At 39.0% G+C, this 20,001-nt stretch overlaps 1 protein-coding gene across 2 annotated transcripts in view; it reads right to left on the reverse strand.

The window, feature by feature from the left end:
• Nucleotides 1-2,881: 2,881 nt before the first annotated feature.
• Nucleotides 2,882-20,001, reverse strand: part of TBC1D12 (TBC1 domain family member 12) — a 54,357-nt gene continuing 37,237 nt past the window's right edge. For both annotated transcript variants that reach the window (XM_054983636.1, XM_054983637.1), the window contains 11 exons: nucleotides 19,259-19,374; nucleotides 18,315-18,397; nucleotides 16,946-17,063; nucleotides 15,766-15,872; nucleotides 14,143-14,223; nucleotides 12,895-12,989; nucleotides 8,327-8,398; nucleotides 7,247-7,375; nucleotides 6,527-6,636; nucleotides 5,426-5,684; nucleotides 2,882-4,526 (listed from right to left, as the gene is read on the reverse strand). In XM_054983636.1, coding sequence (XP_054839611.1) covers nucleotides 4,458-4,526; nucleotides 5,426-5,684; nucleotides 6,527-6,636; nucleotides 7,247-7,375; nucleotides 8,327-8,398; nucleotides 12,895-12,989; nucleotides 14,143-14,223; nucleotides 15,766-15,872; nucleotides 16,946-17,063; nucleotides 18,315-18,397; nucleotides 19,259-19,374 — 1,239 coding nt within the window. In that variant the 3' untranslated portion in view covers nucleotides 2,882-4,457. The remainder of the gene's footprint in view (nucleotides 4,527-5,425; nucleotides 5,685-6,526; nucleotides 6,637-7,246; nucleotides 7,376-8,326; nucleotides 8,399-12,894; nucleotides 12,990-14,142; nucleotides 14,224-15,765; nucleotides 15,873-16,945; nucleotides 17,064-18,314; nucleotides 18,398-19,258; nucleotides 19,375-20,001) is intronic.

Below are 20,001 nucleotides of genomic sequence, written 5' to 3' on the forward strand. Positions count from 1 at the left end.
AAACCGGCTTTTGCCTGCCCGGTGCGCCTCGGCTGCCCTCCCGGTACTGTCGGGCTCGCCTCAATCCCCTTCCGCGATTTCATTAACCGACTAAGGAATTAAACAAGGAAGAGCCGTTGTGGCGACTTACGTTAGCTTATTTATTGTGGCACAAGAGCCCCCTTCCTCAGATGCGGTTCATTGGATTGTCAGAGAAGCATGCCCGCAAAACTAGAGAAGGGGGGGGGGTTACTAAAGGTCAGAAGTTTCCCAGGGCATTACCGAGCACAGAGGAAAACAATCCGTGTTCACGCGCAAATGGTTTACTTTTATTCCCCCCTTTTCTCCCCAGCGAGGACTCAAAGCAGCTTTAGCAGCTCCTCCTTTATCCTCACAAGCCGCCTCAGAGATCGATAGATAAGTAAGGCTGACAGCCGACTGCCCCAGGGTCGCCCAGCCAGCAAGTTTCCCTAGCAGGGTGGGGGATTCCGGTCTGAGACTCCGAGCCTAGTCCAGCGCTCCAACCACTACGCCACATCGGCCAGAGTCCACAATACACTCAAGAGTGGTTGTGATTTAATGTCGCAATACTTATGCAAAGAAATGTTAGAATTGACATGCAGAATTGGCACAATCAGACTTCGACTGATATCAGATGGGGAGTCGGGACGTTTAGCTCACCGCTAAAATCAACTGCTCCTTACAGAGTGATCTACCTTACACAGATTTATCCTCTTTTAATTCATCAGGAATGAGCCACACCCACTTTTAAAGAGGACTCTTTTCCTGGAACGTGTTTTAATCAGTACTCTGCAATGTAATCTTACACTCTTTATGTTCTGAGAAATTGGGCATTCTTTGTGAGAACTAGCCAAGATCCTCTGCGGGTTGTGCTGGCTGTAGCTCAGGGTATAAATCTATCTGCCAACTGAATGTTAATATTCCATGCATCTAACACAGTGGGATCTAGCCCAGAAAAGCTTACACCACAATACATTTACTAGTCTTTAGAATACCTCAGGACTCTTCCGCTTGGATCCTATACTTTGTTTCTACTTGTTGTAGAGGTGGTCCTCCACTGCAAAGCCAGTTCTTACCCTAGGCACTTTGCAGCTCATTAAGCCTTGCCTGGGCAGAAATGCCTAGCATATGAGGAATGTTTGCACTGCAACCAATTATTGCCTTCACAAAGATGAAGTGTTAACAGAAAATAGGGTTGCAACCATACATTATTGGGCATTTGCACAAGTGGTACACCATAGCAATCATTTGCAACTAGATTCTTGTGGACAAGAGAATCCAGCTGCAAAAAACTGGATAGTGTGCTATTGGCATGCTATGGAAACTGTGTTATTTTGGCTGCAGTCAAGTAACATGACTACCTCTGGAGAATGTCTTCCATTAACATTTGTATTGCAATGTAAATTTTAACAGTTAGGTGTTGCCTCCAGTTGGATGACAGTTATGCCTATATGACTGCCGGATGAAGAGTCATCCGCACATCTGATGAACTGGGTTCTAGCCCATAAAACCTTTTGCCACAATATCCTATTACTGAATGTTTAGCATCCCACAGGGCTCTCATTCGGTTACTGCAGCCACCTCACAACTGCTGCAGAAACAATGATACATGCAGCTATGGTTTTGTAATCTGCTTTGAGTCTCTGTGAGCAATGCAGGCTACGAATAAAGCTAAAAAAAAAGGGGGGGGAGACAGATCTCCTTTTTCAGCTTTATTCATAGCCTGCATTGCTCACAGAGACTCAAAGCAGATTACAAAATAGCTGCATGTATCATTGTTTCTCATCACTGTACAACTCTCCACTCACCCTGCAAACTGCCTCCAATGAAAACATTTTCAGGTGATATGGAAGCATTGATTAGCAAGATTCAGCACAAATTAGCTTGGTGTCACAGTCATCAAGTGAAGTCCATATGTGAGAACTTACCCTTATTGAACCATAACCGTCTCTCAATCATCCTGAGGCCAAGGGCCAATGTGCACAATATGACCCATGGTGATAACAGTCACTAATAGTATTCTCCTTCTCTTCCCAAATGTACCCAATGCTACCCAAAACAAATGTTGGGTATTTATTCTGAATTTGTACCAATACAGCACTTGTTGCACCTTGTCTGTCAATTCTGACTTACTTAAGGAACTGGATCTCAAGCTGTCAGACACCAGAATAAATGAATGATGAGAACTTTCTTTGTAAAAGGGGTTAGGGTTGGCAAACTATATGGGGAATACACTAGTGTAAGCTCTAGGGCTAATACAGCAAACCCCCATTTGCTAGAGACAAGGGGACTTAATGCTTTTGTTTATCCACACTGGGTTTTTTGTACAAACACACCCTTAAGCAGCCACTGACATCCACAGAACTGAAAGAGAGCATTTCAAAATATCTACTTCCTCCACAAGCAATATATTTTCACCAGAATGCAAGAAACAGTACACAAAGATTATACTAAAATTACAGAAAGGGTGCCCCTACATTGCTGAGCACAAATAAAACTTTTGGAATCTTTATTGTGCATATGCAATGCTAATACTGTGATGCTGCTCAGTCTCACCACAGGCCCCATTATCCACAACAGCAGGCTGTGCGGCTTCTCCTCTGGTTCAAAAATGACTTACTTGATGATCAGCTGCCATTTAAGAGCAATTTTTTTTTGCCTGAACTTGATATAAGAAAGTAGTTAATGTCTGTTAAGTTGTATGAAAGACTTCAGAGAAAAACTTTTACTTATAATTGAGAGTCTTACTATTTTAAAATGTTCACCCTAAGTATTAGCTTCCATTAGGCACAGGAGTGATTTAAAATTCTACAGTCATTTATTCCTTTTGTATTTAACTGATAATAAAGTTATTTCAGACACAATGAAGATCAAGTACGCCTTCTGCTTATGAGTTTTATTTACATAGGAATTGTTACTAGTGGTCTTGAACGAAGGCTAGATCCCTTCTATTTACAATTTGTATATACACGTGTATAATTGAAAAGTAAGAAAACTGTACAAAAAACCCAATAGAGGACATATATTGGAGCTAAGTAAATACATAAGAAAAATCAGACACTAACTTCAAACTGTATGTTGTAAGTAGTATTTAAATGTAGTTTTAAATTTGATAGCAACATAAATATTACAACATATTGTAACTCAAATTTTTAAACAGGTTCTGCAACTTTTTAACACTTGACAACTGAAGTAGTCTCACTCTTTAAATGCAATGATAAATTTGACTTCATTTCCACATACAGGGTCCAGGTACAAAAAAGTCATAATGCAATTTATTTACATTAATACTATCAAAATGGATTTAGAAAGACCAAGCATTAGCTGCTCATAGTATTAAGAGCTATCCTTCTCCCACCCCCTCCAGTTCAAAAGCCGTTTTAAAATGTTTCAGGAGTGTGAAAGAAGTTGAGCTTCCTGGAGGTGCCTTTACAGTATCACACTGATGTTAACTGAGAAAATATTGGGCTGAGGGAATGCATGGGGTATTCATTATTGTACACACTGCAGTTCAAAACTATTCAGTTCTGCATGTTTAAGTGAGAAAAAAGTTAATATACAGGGATTCAAACTTTCAACATTAACATTCCTTAAAATGTGCAAAAGGACATCACTAGCTTATTAAATATACTAGTGTTTATCATCAAGTATAAGTCACTTTGATTAATCAACAAAAAAAATCATCTGATTTCCATAGAATAGCAATCTAATTTTCCTGTAAGCAAGCTGCCCATATGGTACTTTCGGAACCAAAATCCCAGAAACCGATCAGTTGCTTACACAAAGTATACCATCCAAACAGTTGACTTGACCCCTACCACTTTTTTGTTAAAAGACTTTTTGCCAATGACAGAAGGAAGACTGGGTGCAAATTCCTCAGTTCCAACTTGCATACATTCACTTAACTGAAGAATGAAAATGCAATTTAACAGGACCTGGTAAGACGTATCTAAAGCCTCATATTACCTGGCAAACGCATATACTAAAAACAAACTTATTTGGTCCTAAGAATTTCACGGGTTAATTTCGGAGGTATTTGTACCAAAACATTTGGTTCAGATAGCAGTTTTTTGGGCCTATCTTTAACACCTGCCTTCTTCCCAAAAGTGCCTTTGTGGTAATCATAAAAAGGTATCCCTCAAAATTTTAAGTACCAACAAAAGTTATTACAAATTTTATTGCATTAAACTTTAAATATTAAATATCCATTAGCCACTTTTTTCCACTTTCACAAGTTTTTTATTACTTGCTTCTTGTGAAAAGCCATCTTCTCACAAAGAGCTCTTTAATACTGGCAACAGGGCGAAGATTTCATCCAATTCCACCACTGCATTCAGTCAAATACTGTCTCTTCCTTGAGTCTCCCAAGCAGTTTCTCCTTAGTGGTTTTCATTGGGAAAATGTTTAGAATCCTTAAACAATCCAAGTGGTTTTCTACTTTACCATTAACCTTGAAGTTAACTTTTTAGTGCTGGACTATGATTCTTGTCTCCTTCTTTGCTATCCTTCATTAATGATGCAAACACCTGCAAACAAATGAACCACATTAATTAACATTTATAAACACTGATTTCTTTAGAGTTCTTCACATGCATCACAGATCAGAGAATGATATTCTAGCCTCTCCTCCTCAATAATACACTGAAATGTTAGGGAACCAATCGCCACTATTCTCGAAAAAGGCCATTCTATCAGAAACATACAGCTGTACAACTTTCCACCCTCTAGTCCTAGCAACCTCCTCATCTACAGTTTCAAAGGCAACTAAACAAAATGCAGGTAGTCTTCATTTTACTATAAAATTCTAACACCTGAAAAGTATTTATATGCACTGCCTGTAGCAATGATCCTCTCTTTTATGAGCAGAAGAACTGCAACATTATCCAAGTGAGATTGAAAGATTCTTACCATAGTATACCCTTGCTATTGAAAAGGGGATGTTACGGAGTGGAGAAATGGAGCTCTGATGTCTCATCAACACCTGCTGCAATTTATAGCTACAAAGACCTGCTAAATCTACAACAAATGCATGGACTTCAAATTTATATCAGTCACCATACAAGAGACTCCAGATATGAACTGTCCCACTGCAGATCAGGCCAGGCCCCCCACAAACCAACTCGGTAATGCTGACACCTCACTTTATATAAAGGCATACGAGTGATGTTTGCCACTGGCCAGCACCCTTTGGCAGCCAGCCACTCTTGTTCAGGTAGCATAGCTTTAATTTGCAAGACACAGAAAGCACATGTTCAATTACAGCATGCCAAAAAAGGCCTAGCAAAGAACTGAAATGCACCACTGTTCTAACAACACTGAGCAGACTTGATAATTTCACATGATACTACACAAAGATATTTTTGAGGAATGGGTATCCACCATTCTTTCAATGATCATCATGTATTCAGCCAAAGATACCACTTACCTGAGCCCATTTTTTGTTACTATTCTGCATCTGAATAGATGCAATACAAGCGAAGAGCTTCTCTGACGTGATGTCTTCAGGTAGCTTTGTCAGAAACTGTGCTATATGAATGAAGTCCATCTGTAGGAGGATATCTTCATATAATCTAAGAATTCCTAAGCCAGTTCTGAACAAAAATTCTTCTCCATCTCTACAAAAGACATCCCAGACACGACAGGCCAGATCAAGGGGTAGTGACTTGCTGTACAGGGTGAAGATCCTGAATTTTGAAATTATAAGCATCAGGCACAAGGGGACAAAGGACATGCCTGCAACTTTGGCTGCTTAAGAAGTGGCTTGAGCTTCTCTAGTACCTCCAAATTATCAGTGATAATTATGTGGAAGTCAAGTTATTCTTTGGGTGTGAGAAATTAACATTGACAGGCATCTTGCTTTTGAATCTACTTAAATCAGATGCTGGACACTTCATCTGGGCTTGGATCCTGCGGAAAAGATTCATACGCACAAGGAGGGGGGGTGATTTTTGCTGAAAATCCACCTGCTGCAGCAGCCCTTCACCTCCCCCCTCATGTTCTTCCTAGGGATCCGCTATCCCCCCAGGAGCAGCACTTCAAGGGGCATTTGGGGCTGTAGCAGAAGGAAAGAGAAGGGGAACTCATGCTTTCATGCATGGAATTTAGATGAGACTCAACCCGTGCAGTTCACATAAAAACCAGACAATTGGGAACACCTACAAAATAACATGCTGATTCAACTCCCCACATTTTCTATTACAGAACTGTTGCTTTCCATTCAAACAGGTAATATCTAACATTTAATACTCTACTAATACAAAGCACGCTTCTTTAGCACAAAAAATGCCAAACTCCACCTTGTTACCTTTACCATCCTTTTTCTCTTCACACTTTACATTAGTTTCTTGGAGTTTTTTAAAATTGTTTTGATAATTACATTACAAGTAAATTCTTATTTTTCCAACTATACTCGTATTCAACTGCACACTTCTTTCGGTATTAGCAATAACCTGAGTTATCAATTCCTTAATTTAGTAAGATGGGGCCATAAAATAAAACTGAATCTTTTACCCAGTCTTTAACTTACCAATCTATTAAGTATATGTCTGGAGTAAGATTGTAGGCTTTAAAATGATGAAACAATTTGGGGAGGTTTTCCTCAAAAAACACTTCAAAGGCTGCAAAGTACTTCAGCATCTGTAAAGGAAATAGAAAAGCCTAAATGAAATGCCAACAATGCTCAAGAAGCCCTCAAGAAACTACAAACTAAACTATGAAACACAAATGGGTTAAGTGAACGTACGCCATTTATGCAGTGAAATCCCAGTGCAGTGGTTCTTACCACTGAAGTGTCTGCACTTCTTTAGCAAAGAGCTTTAGTCCAGATCTGACCAACGGTACATCATGCAGCACTCACCCCAACTATGTATAGCTTGCAACAAAGGTGATTCACTGTATGGATCACAAATAGTTCCCTTGTTATCTTTCACTCAACCTCCACCCCCGACCCTGCAGGATGAACATTAGCTAGCCATTTTCAGAAAAGGAACATTGATTTAAAGTGACAGTAATCAAGTCAAGAGTGCCACAAAATGAGAGGGGTAAAAAGCACTGACAAAGCACTTATTACTATTGGTGTCAATCTAGGGATGCGGCTACCTCTGGACCTGATAAACATGAAATCACAGCAATTGAGCTAAAAAAGTAGAAATTCCACAGGTATTTACCACCCACCAAAGTGTTTTCATAGCACAGATGCATTTTAAGCAAATTAATAAAATTACAGCACTTCAAAATGGAGATTTACCATGCTGTGATCCACACGGAAGAAGGCCAGCTGGCATGGCTTGTTCAGGAGGTTTGCAAAGGCAATGAAAGCATCCGCCTCTTCCAGGTTGAGAATGAGGACTGCAGCAATGAAGGACATTCCCTGGACCTTCAACAAAGCAAAACCAGTGAGTGACTGTAGGAAGTAAGTACAACCACTTTTTATGTTAAGGCAAATATTTAAAAGCTTGACATACTATTAAAACTGCTAGCAGATCACCAAATTATATGTCCATTTTTCTCACTCTTCCTCCAAAAGGTTCACATCATTAAACACAAATCTTTTCTCCATCCCATTTTGTCCTCTTAAATTACCCGGTGAGGTAGGGTAGGCTGAGAAGTTACTTGCACAAGGTTACCCAGTGAGTTTTATGGTAGAGTGGAGATTTGAATCTGCGTCTCTCAGGTCCTAATTTGACACTAACCTCTGTACCACTCTGGCTCTCAATGTGCAATGATTATGTCTAAAGACTATGGAAATGACAAATTTAACATTACTGTATTTGTGCTGATCATGTTTGTTTGCATTAATGAAATAGTAATAGAACATAGTTAAATGAGGTAATTTAGTAACACTACCATAAAGACTAAAATGAAGCCAGGATCCAGTGGAGTTCCTGTTTTGTGAATGTACACTCATTAGGACACTACACTTGGCATGTGGCTCCCAACACAGAGGATATAAAGCAGGTGTGTAAGTTTCTTAGACATCACAGTGCTCAGCTATAACCACACTCTACATACATACTCGTTTGTAAAGTGATACAGTTCTATACACATTTATTTGGAAGCAAGCCCCAGGGAGTTCAGTGGGGCTTTCTTTGAAGCAGGCACAAGGCTGCAGTCTTAGATTCCTCCTCTGATGAGAGGCCATAAATACGGCCACCTTTACTAGATTCAGCAGGTCAAACCTTCCACCGTCACATACCTCACGTACGTTACAGAGTTATTTGACTCAAGCACTCTTATAAAGGCAAGAATGACTATAAAATTGACATTGCTGGTATTTATCGCCTATGCTGTATAAAGGAAAATACTGCAACATTATATGGATACTTACATATCCTACATCAGGTCTGTAACACGTATACGCTCCCAGGACACTGTGCAGAAGATCATGATATGGGCCCCCCTAAAGTGGAAACAGGACAACGAAGTTTATGTTAAGCTACAGAAACAAAGTAAATTGTTTTAAATCCAGAAAACATTCTCAAATCATCAGGTTTTGAACAATTAACTTTTATTTATCACTGTATCTAATTCTCAACATGGCCAAAACTGTGTGTACTTAAATCCTGAGATTACAGCCATGGACAGACAAGACCGATCTTTCTACAAATCTGGGAAAAAAGGGTTGCAGAAAAATAAAAGAAGCAACACCTGTAGCTTTAAGAAACGTATGCACTGTCAGTGGCCATTGTGGGAGTTGCTAGGCAACCACAACAGTAACGTCAGTCTTCAAGCCTTGTTTTCAGATAGTAAAAGGCAGGATAGTAAAGGCAGTGTGGTGTAGTGGTTAGAGTTTCAGATTAAGAACTGGTCTGAGGTGCAAGCTCACTGAGTGAACGTGCTAGTTATATATTATCAGCCTAACCTGCCTCAAAGGGATGTTATGAGGATAAAATGGAGACAAGAATGACATAAGCTGCCTTGGTTCCCTATTATGAAGAAAGGCAGAGTATAAATGGAGTAAGTAAATAAAAAAATATAGATGAAGATGGGGTGGGAGAGATATAAGGTAAATTGTTAATGGGTGGGAAGGTGAATGAAGCAGGAGGAGCTGAGATATGAGGGCTTCCAGGAGGAAGGAAAACTGCTTTATGTTCATTCTAGGGCTATTTCAAATGCATGTGACTTCCTACCAAGACAGCACTCCTGTGCAGTACTGGCAAGTGCAAACTGTGGACACCTCCCCCTACCCCAAGCCTAATACCATGTATGACAACCCAAAGGTTTAATAAGCCTCTTTCTCTGCTGCCCATCAGGCTGCAAAAACAGGAGGGGGAGATGTGGTCTCAAGCACCTCTAATTCCACAGGGCACGGTGGGTGGACTATATCAGTTGCCAGTTGTAAGATTTACAGAGTTACAACCACTATTGAAAATATGTGTGTTACAATCCTTTTTCTTTCTCTTGGGTAGATTTTGCCTTTAATGTTTCTCTTACACCCTCTGGGTAGATTGCTGCCACCAGGAATACTATATTCCAAGATATTTTATTTAAATTTCCCCTTTAGTAACATGCCCAACTGTCAGGCTCCTTCATGGTACTATGTGCCCTGAGGATAGGAATGGGATATAGAAATGACAGATACACTGGGATATTAAAAAAAACAAAGTAAACTTTTATTTGTATAAGAACCGTATCAGGTTTGCCATTATTTACAAAGTGGAAGTGATGGAAAAACTGGTACTTCTTGTATTCCTGTCTGTCTGTGGTTGTTGCAACTCCAGGAAGGGGCAGTTGCAGCAAATTCACATTATCTTGGCAAATACATATTTCCAGTTCCTACAGTACTTACTCCAAGAAAATATGGACAAGTGTGAGCTAGTCAAAGTTTAGGAAGACTGGCTGTACTATCACAGTGTTTAACCTTATTCCTCATCACCATCGCTGAAAACTGGGAAGTTCATAGACACTAGACCCACCAATTTCTCTTCATGTTTTCTGGACTGTTCGTATTGCCAATTAGTTATATATAACTCAACGCTGAATTCAAAGGAGCTGCAATCTGGCAGAAGGCTCCTCTAGATTCACACAACATACAGCAAGGGTGGGTCTCACTTTTCTTCTCACTATAAACCTTTTCTAAAGGTTCTGAAGATCAAGTAGCAGCCTCTGATATAGCCTATGGAGGAAGTCATTACAAGTGTCCAGAATGTGCCTAGATGCTGCAGTCAAGTGGATGAGTATGAGCAAGCTGGAACTGAAACCTGACAAGACAGAAAATGTTGGCTGGAAAGGCAGATGTTTTTAAGAGGATGGATCCAACAAACTGGGGAAGGAGGGATGGGATTTTAAAAAAGGACAGAGAGTTAAGCTGTCTGACTTCGTGAAGAGTTTTGGTATGCACTTGGGCAAAATCTCTTTTTGAACACAAGGTTGGTGTAAATTGCTAGGAATGCTTTCTATATTATTTACTTCCAAGTCTTGCCTCTGCCCATCTACTCGTATTGATCCATGCTTCTGTAACCTACAGATCAGGCTACTGTAATGCATTCTATATGGAGCTGCCTCTGAAACTAACTCGGGAAGTTCAGCTGAGGCAGGATACAATGCACTCGTGTTGAGTAGCAAGTTCATGATTTTTATGTCAGTTGCACTGACTGCTGACTTATTTCTGGGAACAATTCAAAGTGCTGATTTGATCTTTCAAAACCTTTACAATCTCTATACAGAACCACGTACCAGCTTCTATTAGATCAACAGCTAGTTTTGGAAGTTCCCTGTTCCAGAAAGTCTGTTTGACTTCCTTGAGATTTTCAGCCATTTTGGTGGCCACATCCCAGACCAGGGAACAGCCTATGAAAAGGCTTTGGTTCAGCTTTCTTAACTTTGCAAGAGCATGTTATTCCAGGTAGCATTTACCAGTCAAGTCTTGATTGTGGCCCAATTCTGGGCCCAAACAATAATGCTGATGACCTATGACTTTTGTTTGGGATGCTTGGGCAGGTTAACATGCACAGTTCAGATGAAGCTTTGGACTTGTGCTACAGCTTTTATAGATGACATGTTGGAAGCTGCTTTTGAGTGCAGTCAGAAGCAGTATATAAATTTTTAAGTGAATAAAAGCAAGGAAAGGGTAGTTGATCCATTGTGTAGAAAGTTTCTTTACAAAAATTGGTTTGGGTTATGCAATTAGTAATCTTTCCCCTGCAGTTTATTAAGAAACAATACGCTATTTTATTAACGAAAGTGAATAAAACATTTAGCAACTTAGAAGTAATTTGGTTCATATGGAAATCTTATTTAGAAGAAAACAAAAAAATTCAACCTGAACCTTATCTTTGGCCCCTAATTCAAAACAAGAACTGAAAATTAAGTTTGGTTAGTAAATTGATCAGGAATGCAAGTTGGCTGAGCAAACAAAGAAGGGAATTACAAGTTGGCGGGGGTGGGGGCGGCGGAGTTTCAATTTCCCTTTCAGCTCAACAATTTAACTCTGTGAGCCTGACTGGAGTGCAACTCTAGGAACCTAACTATAATACACTCAATATTTACTAAATGTAAATCATGACAGATTTTAATTTCATCATGAGCAGAAGTGGAAGATTGCTTTGTTCAATTCATGCCTGTTTTGGGAGCACAAAGATATGTTTCCACCGTCTTCTGCCTCTATCCCATGCCTCGTAGCCTCTCCCTGTCCTGAACTTTGTATTTTAAGCTCTTTGATGCAAGAATCTGCCACCTTGTTAATTATTCAAAAAAGCTATGCATGCTGAGGACACCGTATAGATAATGAGTAACTACAATATTATGTTCAAAGTGCACATACACATGAATACTAGGAGGGGCACTGATGTATGTCTTCACCCTTTCACTAACAATACATGCAAACAGATGATCAACTCTTACATCCCATGCCCCTTATACTCTGGTATGGGCACCAAACCAGGAATGTCATACAAGAAACAATGTTTAGATTTAATTATTTATACCCCAGTTTTATCCCCAATGGGGACTCAAAGCATTTTATAACGTTCACCCCTCTCCCTTTTTATCTTAACAACCCTGTGAGGTAAGTTAGTGGCTAATGTAGAAATGACACAGAAAAAGATGGGCAAAGGCAGTATTTATGAGGAAATGTTACTCAAGAATACAGTGGAGAAGAGACATCAAGGACAATGAAAATTTATTGTAAGTGAAGACAAGAATTGAAGGGGATATCACAGGAAATACTATGTTGCCAAAGAGCTCTTTGAAATTTTTGTCATGAGTTTTTTAAAAGGATGTTTAACTTTTTGAAAAAATAAAACCACAACTCATACAGCTAGGCAAGCGTTAGAATGCTAAAACTACATGTGTGGTTGACTTGAAAAACCCTAGAACTAACTTTCAGAAAGCTGTTTTTCCAAGCTACAGTAAGAAGCCTCTCCACATGCACTTATTGCCTGTGGCTGCACTTATGTCTTTCACCCAAGAAAAGGCTTGTGTCCTGGAAAATTTGATGCACATGCCCAGCCAGAAATGTTCACCTGATACCGTCCCTTTCTATGAAGCAAGAAAATACAAGGATCCATGACACATGTCCGCCTGAAAGACACAATGCAACTTATTGCTGCTTTCTGTCTCTCCTCTCATTGTAATCCATTGCAGTATGGTTGGTACCCATAATGCATTCTGGGATCATAACACACCATATCTTCCATACCATGCCAATCCTTATTCAGAGCTATCCACTGCAATTTTCTGGATCATGACCAGTAACATGACTAGAGAAATGATTTCTTCCAAACATAAATAATGGTTTAAAAGGCTATATTGTCTAACTTAGATTAGAAAACACCTATGCAAGACCAAGAAGCTGTGACAGATTGTTCAGCAAAAGCTTTCATTGATTCAGCTGAACAACTGCAATGGAAAAGGTACCTAAAGACAAACTTCTAAGCAAAGTCAAACATTTTTTACCTTCTGAAAAATATAGAGGGATGGAAAAGTGCGGGATATATCCAATTTTATTAGTTCCAAACTAGCCTCCCGGTCAGCAACCGATACTCCAGCATCTATTTAAAGAACGCAGATTTAGAGACGTTTCTGTATATTAGTTTACACAAACATGCAAAAAGTATGTCACAATCCTACACAGAGCATCAAATCAAACACTCTGAGGGTAAGATTGTTTTACTCTAGAGGGAAAAGGGAGCTGAGCAAGTATTTTGTCTGATTTTTTTCCCCAATCTACAAGTTGATATACTCTTAAAAGGCTAACGTATAGCAAAGAAACCTTAACTATGATTATTTTAAAGCATTCAGGGCACTATTGCACACAAATAATATGTTTCTATAGTAAAATGTAGATAATTGGGGAAGGCAATGGCAAACCACCCCATAACGAAAGTCTGCTAAGAAAACGTTGGGATGTGACATCCCCCCATGCGTCAGTAAGGACTCAGTGCTTGCACAGGGGACTACCTTTACCTTTATAGTAAAACTATTTCTCTCTCTCTCTCTCAAAAGGTTAAGATAGTCATATCAGATGTTTCTGTATGGAAAGAATGGAGCCCCCTACCCCCGCCACCACTGTGTAACAGCCAGGAGACTGGATTAAACAAGCAGACCTCTACAGAATTGATACACCCGGTTCACCACTTGTGAAATGTAAAAGGTATACCTCTCATTAGAAAGAAATGAGGCTCATTTCTGAAGAACTATACCTGATACATTTTGACTTAGCAGAAGTACTCTTAGAACTAAGGTTCTTTGAGATTTAATGCCAAAACCACAGGGTCATGCAACATTTCAGAATCATATTTTAACAGAACAGAAGAGCAGCCCGTTATTCTACTAGCAGAACTTTTTCCTATTGATCGGCTACATTTCATAAGGGGCCTACAAGTAGATCTCTGAAAACATTCATAAATATTATGTGGTATAGCCTATTGAGAGCTGTACTGCTTTATATGCAATGGGGTCACATGCCATCCGACACTCCACTCTGCTAAGACTTCCTGCATACAGTACCATTAGAAGAAATTTTAACTAGTAATTTTAACTAGTAATCTTCTCCCCCACATGTTTGCAGTTTAGGAGGTAGCATCAAAATGTGATTCCCTCATCTTTATTTATAGACTAGGAGGTTATTAGCTCTTAGAATCTTCTCAGTACAATATATACACAATGAAATCTATTATGATAGCAGCTAACATTCTAACTCACCTTCTATATCATTCTCAGCACCTGTTTCCCCAAAACTCTTCCATCGCTCCTTGGCTCTGGATAAGAAGATTTCATAGAGTTCTGCAAAACACATAGCAAAATAAAGCTCAAAGGCGAATTTAGCATAAATTATTGAAGTAGAAATGTATAACTGAGTTCAGCCTACAGCTAGCAACATGTTTTTCGGACCTAGACATTTAAAAATGAAGAGATTCACATATGCTGCGATCTTCAAACTACTTATGCAGGAACAGTCAAGCTATTTGGGAATGTAAGTGACTCCAGTCTGAGGGACTCATGAACTGCTAAAATGCATGTGCTATGGCAGATAAAGCAGATTTTTGCCAAGAGCTGGAAGTTAGATTGCAGTAGACTTTTACTAGTTAAGAATTTGCTTCATCAGAAAGTGAGGCTGTAAATTAAAGTCAAGAGTATCCTCAAACAAAATCTTTAGCCAGCAACATCTGATATTTATAGTTATAGCTTGTGCACTCACAAACCCACCATCAACAAACTTAAGGTTTTTGATACACATTTTACAAAGTGGGGGGTGTAATGATTTCAAGTAAATGTGTGCATGTGTCTTTAAATGCTTGGTGTGAGATAGGCGAAGAGTGGGGTGAAGGAGAGGGATGAGTGAGTGATATGACTGGTTGATGACTGAGAGTGTGGGTGGAGTGAATGCCATTTAGACTGAGAGTGGAGAGCAAAGTTTCAGTCAGAAGAAAGCAGGCTAGCTGTGTGCTGCCTGAGTATACTGAAGTGTTTTATGAGAGAAATAGAACCTGTGTGGAACCTGAACTGAGTATGTTTGTGAAAGGATACTCAGTCAGGGAAAGAGAGGCCAGCTGTGTGCTGCCTGAGCAGGTTTAATATTTCTGTGAATAATAGTTAGAGAAAGAGAGACTGGCTGTGTGCTGCCTGAGGAGTTTTAAGCATTTCTGTGAGAGAAATATTGAGTCAAGAGAAAGCAGGCTAGCTATGTGCAGCCTGAGTAACTTTAAGCACGTCTGTGAGAAATACTGAGTTACAGAAAGAGGCTAACTGTGTGTGAAGCCTTAGAAGAGATCTGTATAAATGAGTTTAAATGAAGTAACTTTAAGAACCGAGAACTACTTTTATGAAACCGATACGCTTCTTGACAAAATAAAAGTTTATTTTGTTTTGCTATATCCCAGAGTGGCTGTCATTGCTATATCCCATTCCTATCCTCAGGGCCACATAGAACCATGAAGGAGCCTGACATTTAGGCCCATTACTAAAAGGAAAACTTAAATATCTTGGAATATAATATTCCTGGTGGCAGCAAACTACCCAGAGGGTGTTAAGGGAAAGATAAAAGGCAAAATCTACCCAAGAGAAAGTAAGAGTCATAACAGTGGGGAAAGGATATTTTTATTGTTTGATTTTAAAACTGGTATTAGCACATCTTCTCTTAGGCAGGAAAGCAAAAATGCTATACTGGTGAAGTGTGGCAGCACAATGCTCTTTCAGCTGAAAGGAACTTTGTACTTTACCAGCAGAAGAAAGCTCTCTCAGATGCAGAGAAATCTTGATTGTATCAAATATACAGTTACAGACCACTGCTTCACTGATAGAAGGTCTGCATGCTTTACCACATACCAGGAGTGATATTCAGCTCATTTCCTACAGCAAGACTCCAAACTTTCCCACGTACACTTGGAGGTAACCCTTGCCACCACAATTCCCGAACTCTTCTTGTAGAACGCCTAAAGAGAGAGAGAAATGTTTTTGGAACCTAAGCATTTTTAGTTCTATCAAAAAAGTTTCCTGCTTATAAAGCCAGATTCCAGTGCTTATTTCCTGTGAAAGCATGGGCCACTGTCATGGGAAATAGTGCAACTATGGATATTCTACTCACATGGAGGTGCCAGTTCATACAAAAGGGGCCTAAATGTAACATGTGCCAGGACTGACTTGAGAGGGAAAGCTTCATGTATTCCCCAAAGGCAAATGAGTGGAGGCACACAACATGTATGAAATGTCCCTAAGCCATCATTGCAGAATGCTGCTTCCTGATGTTTGAATTGGCTTGCCTTATGCCTCAGGTTTCCATAATAACTTCTTATACAGGTTCATTTTTTAGTTTTATAGTTTATGCTCACAAGCCCAGCCCTCTTAGCTCTCCCTTCAAGCATTTCAGCCTAGCATCAACAGTAGCAATGTTACCTTTGCCTTGAAGAGTACCAACAGTATAATTACAAGCAGAGTTACATTTTTCTAAACTCACTGACTTCAATGGAACTCTTCTTTGGATTGCACTGTTAGGTACACATTTCTGGTCTATTTTCTTCCTCTAACCGTACAGGATTTTTAAGGTATTCCTAAACACTTCGGGTGTTTCCTTCAACCTCTGCTCTCTATTCTTGCACTTTTTAGCTTTCCCAAAAACAACAAGCATTTGAAAGCTGTGGTTCTACAGGACTGGAAACCACTGACTTCTTTTGGGGAAGCAAGATCAACTTTGTGGAACGGGCAACAATGCTTCTCCAACAAAGCTGTTTTTTATCCCATGGCTTCTCTGAGCACTGCACTCAGGGAAGCTGCCAATCCCTGAATAAATTCTAGTGTTCACAGGGTAACTGCTCTGAGAAGTTGCTAATGACAATAATGCCCATGGTACAGGCTGTTTGAGGCATATTAGTAGATGCTAGACAAAGAAGCAACTGTAAACCTGCATCAGCCCAAAAAATCAGATGTGGATTGAAAGCAAATGATGAAATTCTTAGGAGGGATCCAAAAGTACTTTCTGTGCTGAAGTACTAAGTACTAAATTACTTACATGCTTTCCCAATTAGGCAGTATTTCATTGATCCAAATCACCATAGCACTAGCAATATTCTCTTCTTGTCTGAAGCGTTCTTTCATTATTTTCTTTCGTCTATGGGCATCCTTAATTTCTGTTAAATCCAAAGTTTGTAAGTTTATACTAGGAGTAAATTTGATAATTTATACCATGTGATCCCTGAAATACAAATCATTCACACATTTTCTTACACTTCACCTTCATATAGACGTTCTTTTTCTGCAGAAATACCGGTGTCCATGTTGGAATACATGAGCAAAAAAAAGCTGCACTTACTCCCCTAAAAAATACCTCTCCAACAATAAAAAGGGTATGTGTACACCTTAAATATGGAATCTTACACAGCTTGCTTTGTTTTATATTTGTTACCAAATTCTTCAGCATTTTACTAAAGTAAGTGCCTTTTTTAAAAAAAGGTTTGAGAGGAAGCTGTATACTGGTCTAATTTGTAGACAAAACATTTAAAAGATAGCTTCTGAATAAACTGATGTAGAAAATGTTCTTAACAGACTTCTTGTAGCTTATGAGTCATGACAAGCCTAGTGAGGTTAAACATCAGATTTACAACCACTAGAGAAAGAACATGGATACCAAGTTCCTTCAAGACTATTTCTTATCTACGTATCACACATAAGGACACAAGCTTTGGGGGATACACAGTCAGTAGGGAAGTTTTTGCAAGGTCTAGTCCTAACTCCCCCTTCACCATAATGGCTGTCATGTGACTGTTTCCAGATTGCGGACAGAATCCACTAAGCACTATTCTGACAAAGGATGCTAAAAGTTAAGATGAAGTGAGCAGCTGTATTTCCATATACTATTCCATGTTTCTGTATATCGCATATAAGTTTCAGAATACAACACAGTGTACAATTATGGGACTAGAATTTGGGACACTCAGGCCCAAATTCCCACTCCACCGTGGAAGCTTGCTGGTGGCCTTGGGCCAGTCACACATTCTCAGCCTAGACAGGGTTGTTGTGAGGATAATGTAGAGGAGAGAAAGACAATGTTAGCTGCTTTGGGTCCCCGTTGGGGAGAAAGATGGGGCATAAATGAAATAAATACATTCAGAAAGTGCCATTTATGGAAGTTCAAAGCAGGATATGAAGCAAGCCTGAAAGTTAGCGTTTCTAGTTCCTCATTTTCCCTTTCAACTCCCACAGAGGACTGTACAGAAGTGTTACAGTTACAGCAACAATAATGTGAATAGAGGCTGAAACCATTTTTGTTGGAATAGGACTGTCCCTATAAATGTGATAAATCCCAAACCTTTCTCAGTGTGTTAAACATGACACCTTATGTTATTATATCGAACAATAAGGTTACTTTAGGCGAGCCTTACCTCTCTTTTTTGCTTCTGCTACCATTTCATCATATTCTTGTCTGTGACGTAAAGCTTCTTCTACAGATTTTGCTGGTAGATTCCTGAAAACAAATGTTAAATAAATATGGGGTAGCCATATCAAATTCCCATACAAAGAGTAAGTGTTTTGTGCCATGCGGGTTCAACAGTCTTTGTTGCCGATGCATTCATGCTAGTGCAACTTGGGATCAAGGAACAATTTATGCCTAACCAAAGCTAGAAACAAGGAAATATAGCATATTAACTTTGTTATACAACAAAAGATGTTTACCAACAACCAAGTACTAGTTTTATAAAACTGTTTGACAGAATTCCCAAAAGAATCCTGAGAACTCTGGATTGGTGATAATATCATATTTGTATTTACTAAACTTCAAGTTAATTGGTTAGAGCAGGTTCGAGTATTTTCAGACTGTGAAAAAAATCTCCTTCTAAGATAGATTTCTCTTCTGGGGATTGTCCAGACTTCCAGAGACAAACACACAGAAATAACTGTTCTAGTTCTAGGCCATCTCATACTTTGCAGTGACAATTAAGATGCAACTTCAATATTACAACTTAACTCTAAATGACTAATGAGTATCAAGGAATCGGGAAACTTCTATTCTAAGTTTACAAAAGTTGTCCACTAAATTTATATCTTTTCTCAATCTAGGGAAAGGGAAGAAAATATATGCCCTTTAAAAACTTTTTATGTGTTTATCCTTAAGTCTAACAGCTAGAAACTAAGTACTTCATTATATCCATTTTTCACTCACATTTCTGAACAATGAGCACAATAATAAAGTTATTCTATTAACTTCAGTGGGTGGACTGTGTCCTCTACTTGCTAAAAATCAACAATTAATTTATTAGGCATTCCAGCATATCCTGTCAATTATTTTGACATGAAACTGTTTTTAGAAGAAATCACATTTACTTACGATGGCCGATCCTCCAAAATAAGGGCAGTAGTTGAAAGTGGCTCAAATTCAAAGTGCCTTCGTCTTGTTGCTTGGGGCACAGGTTTGCATGCTTTTCCTGTTCTTGCTTCATATTCCTAAACAAAATCAAATTATACATTTATGGTATACTGCCTAGTTCATACTTCAACCAATATCTAGAATCATCATATAAATATTGGAAGCAATCATAAAGCACTAGTTTCAGGAGCAAGAGATGCTGCATTTGATGAGTGTGTATGCACACATATTCACTTTTGGCTATCATAATATTAGTTAATTTAGAGTGTGCAGGAAACCAAAGGGTGAAAATTTAGGTAACACATATGGGGAAACACCTGCTATTTACTAAACAAGACACTGACTTTTGAAATCTTAACTGTCATAAACATTGTAATATCAGAACCTATTGGCTAGTCTTAAAGGTGCTACTGGACTCTTTTTGATTTTGCTACTACAGACTAACACGGCTAACTCCTCTGGATCCTGCTACCAACATTCAGGAATTATTGACCAAATCAGATGTGGAAAATATACTTGCTTTTAACATACTGGATTAACTTTAATGACTCCTATAGATACAAAGTAAATACACCCATCTCTGGCCCTTTTATAAATATTATTAAAATACATATATTCTGAATTTTTTCTTCACTTTAAGGTCAGTGCATGTAAACCACCAGGGCATGGTTTACACTGTTTATTGAAAAGTTAACTGCATAAGA

This window comes from Eublepharis macularius, chromosome 6 (genome assembly GCF_028583425.1).
Source record: "Eublepharis macularius isolate TG4126 chromosome 6, MPM_Emac_v1.0, whole genome shotgun sequence".
Taxonomy (NCBI): domain Eukaryota; kingdom Metazoa; phylum Chordata; class Lepidosauria; order Squamata; family Eublepharidae; genus Eublepharis; species Eublepharis macularius.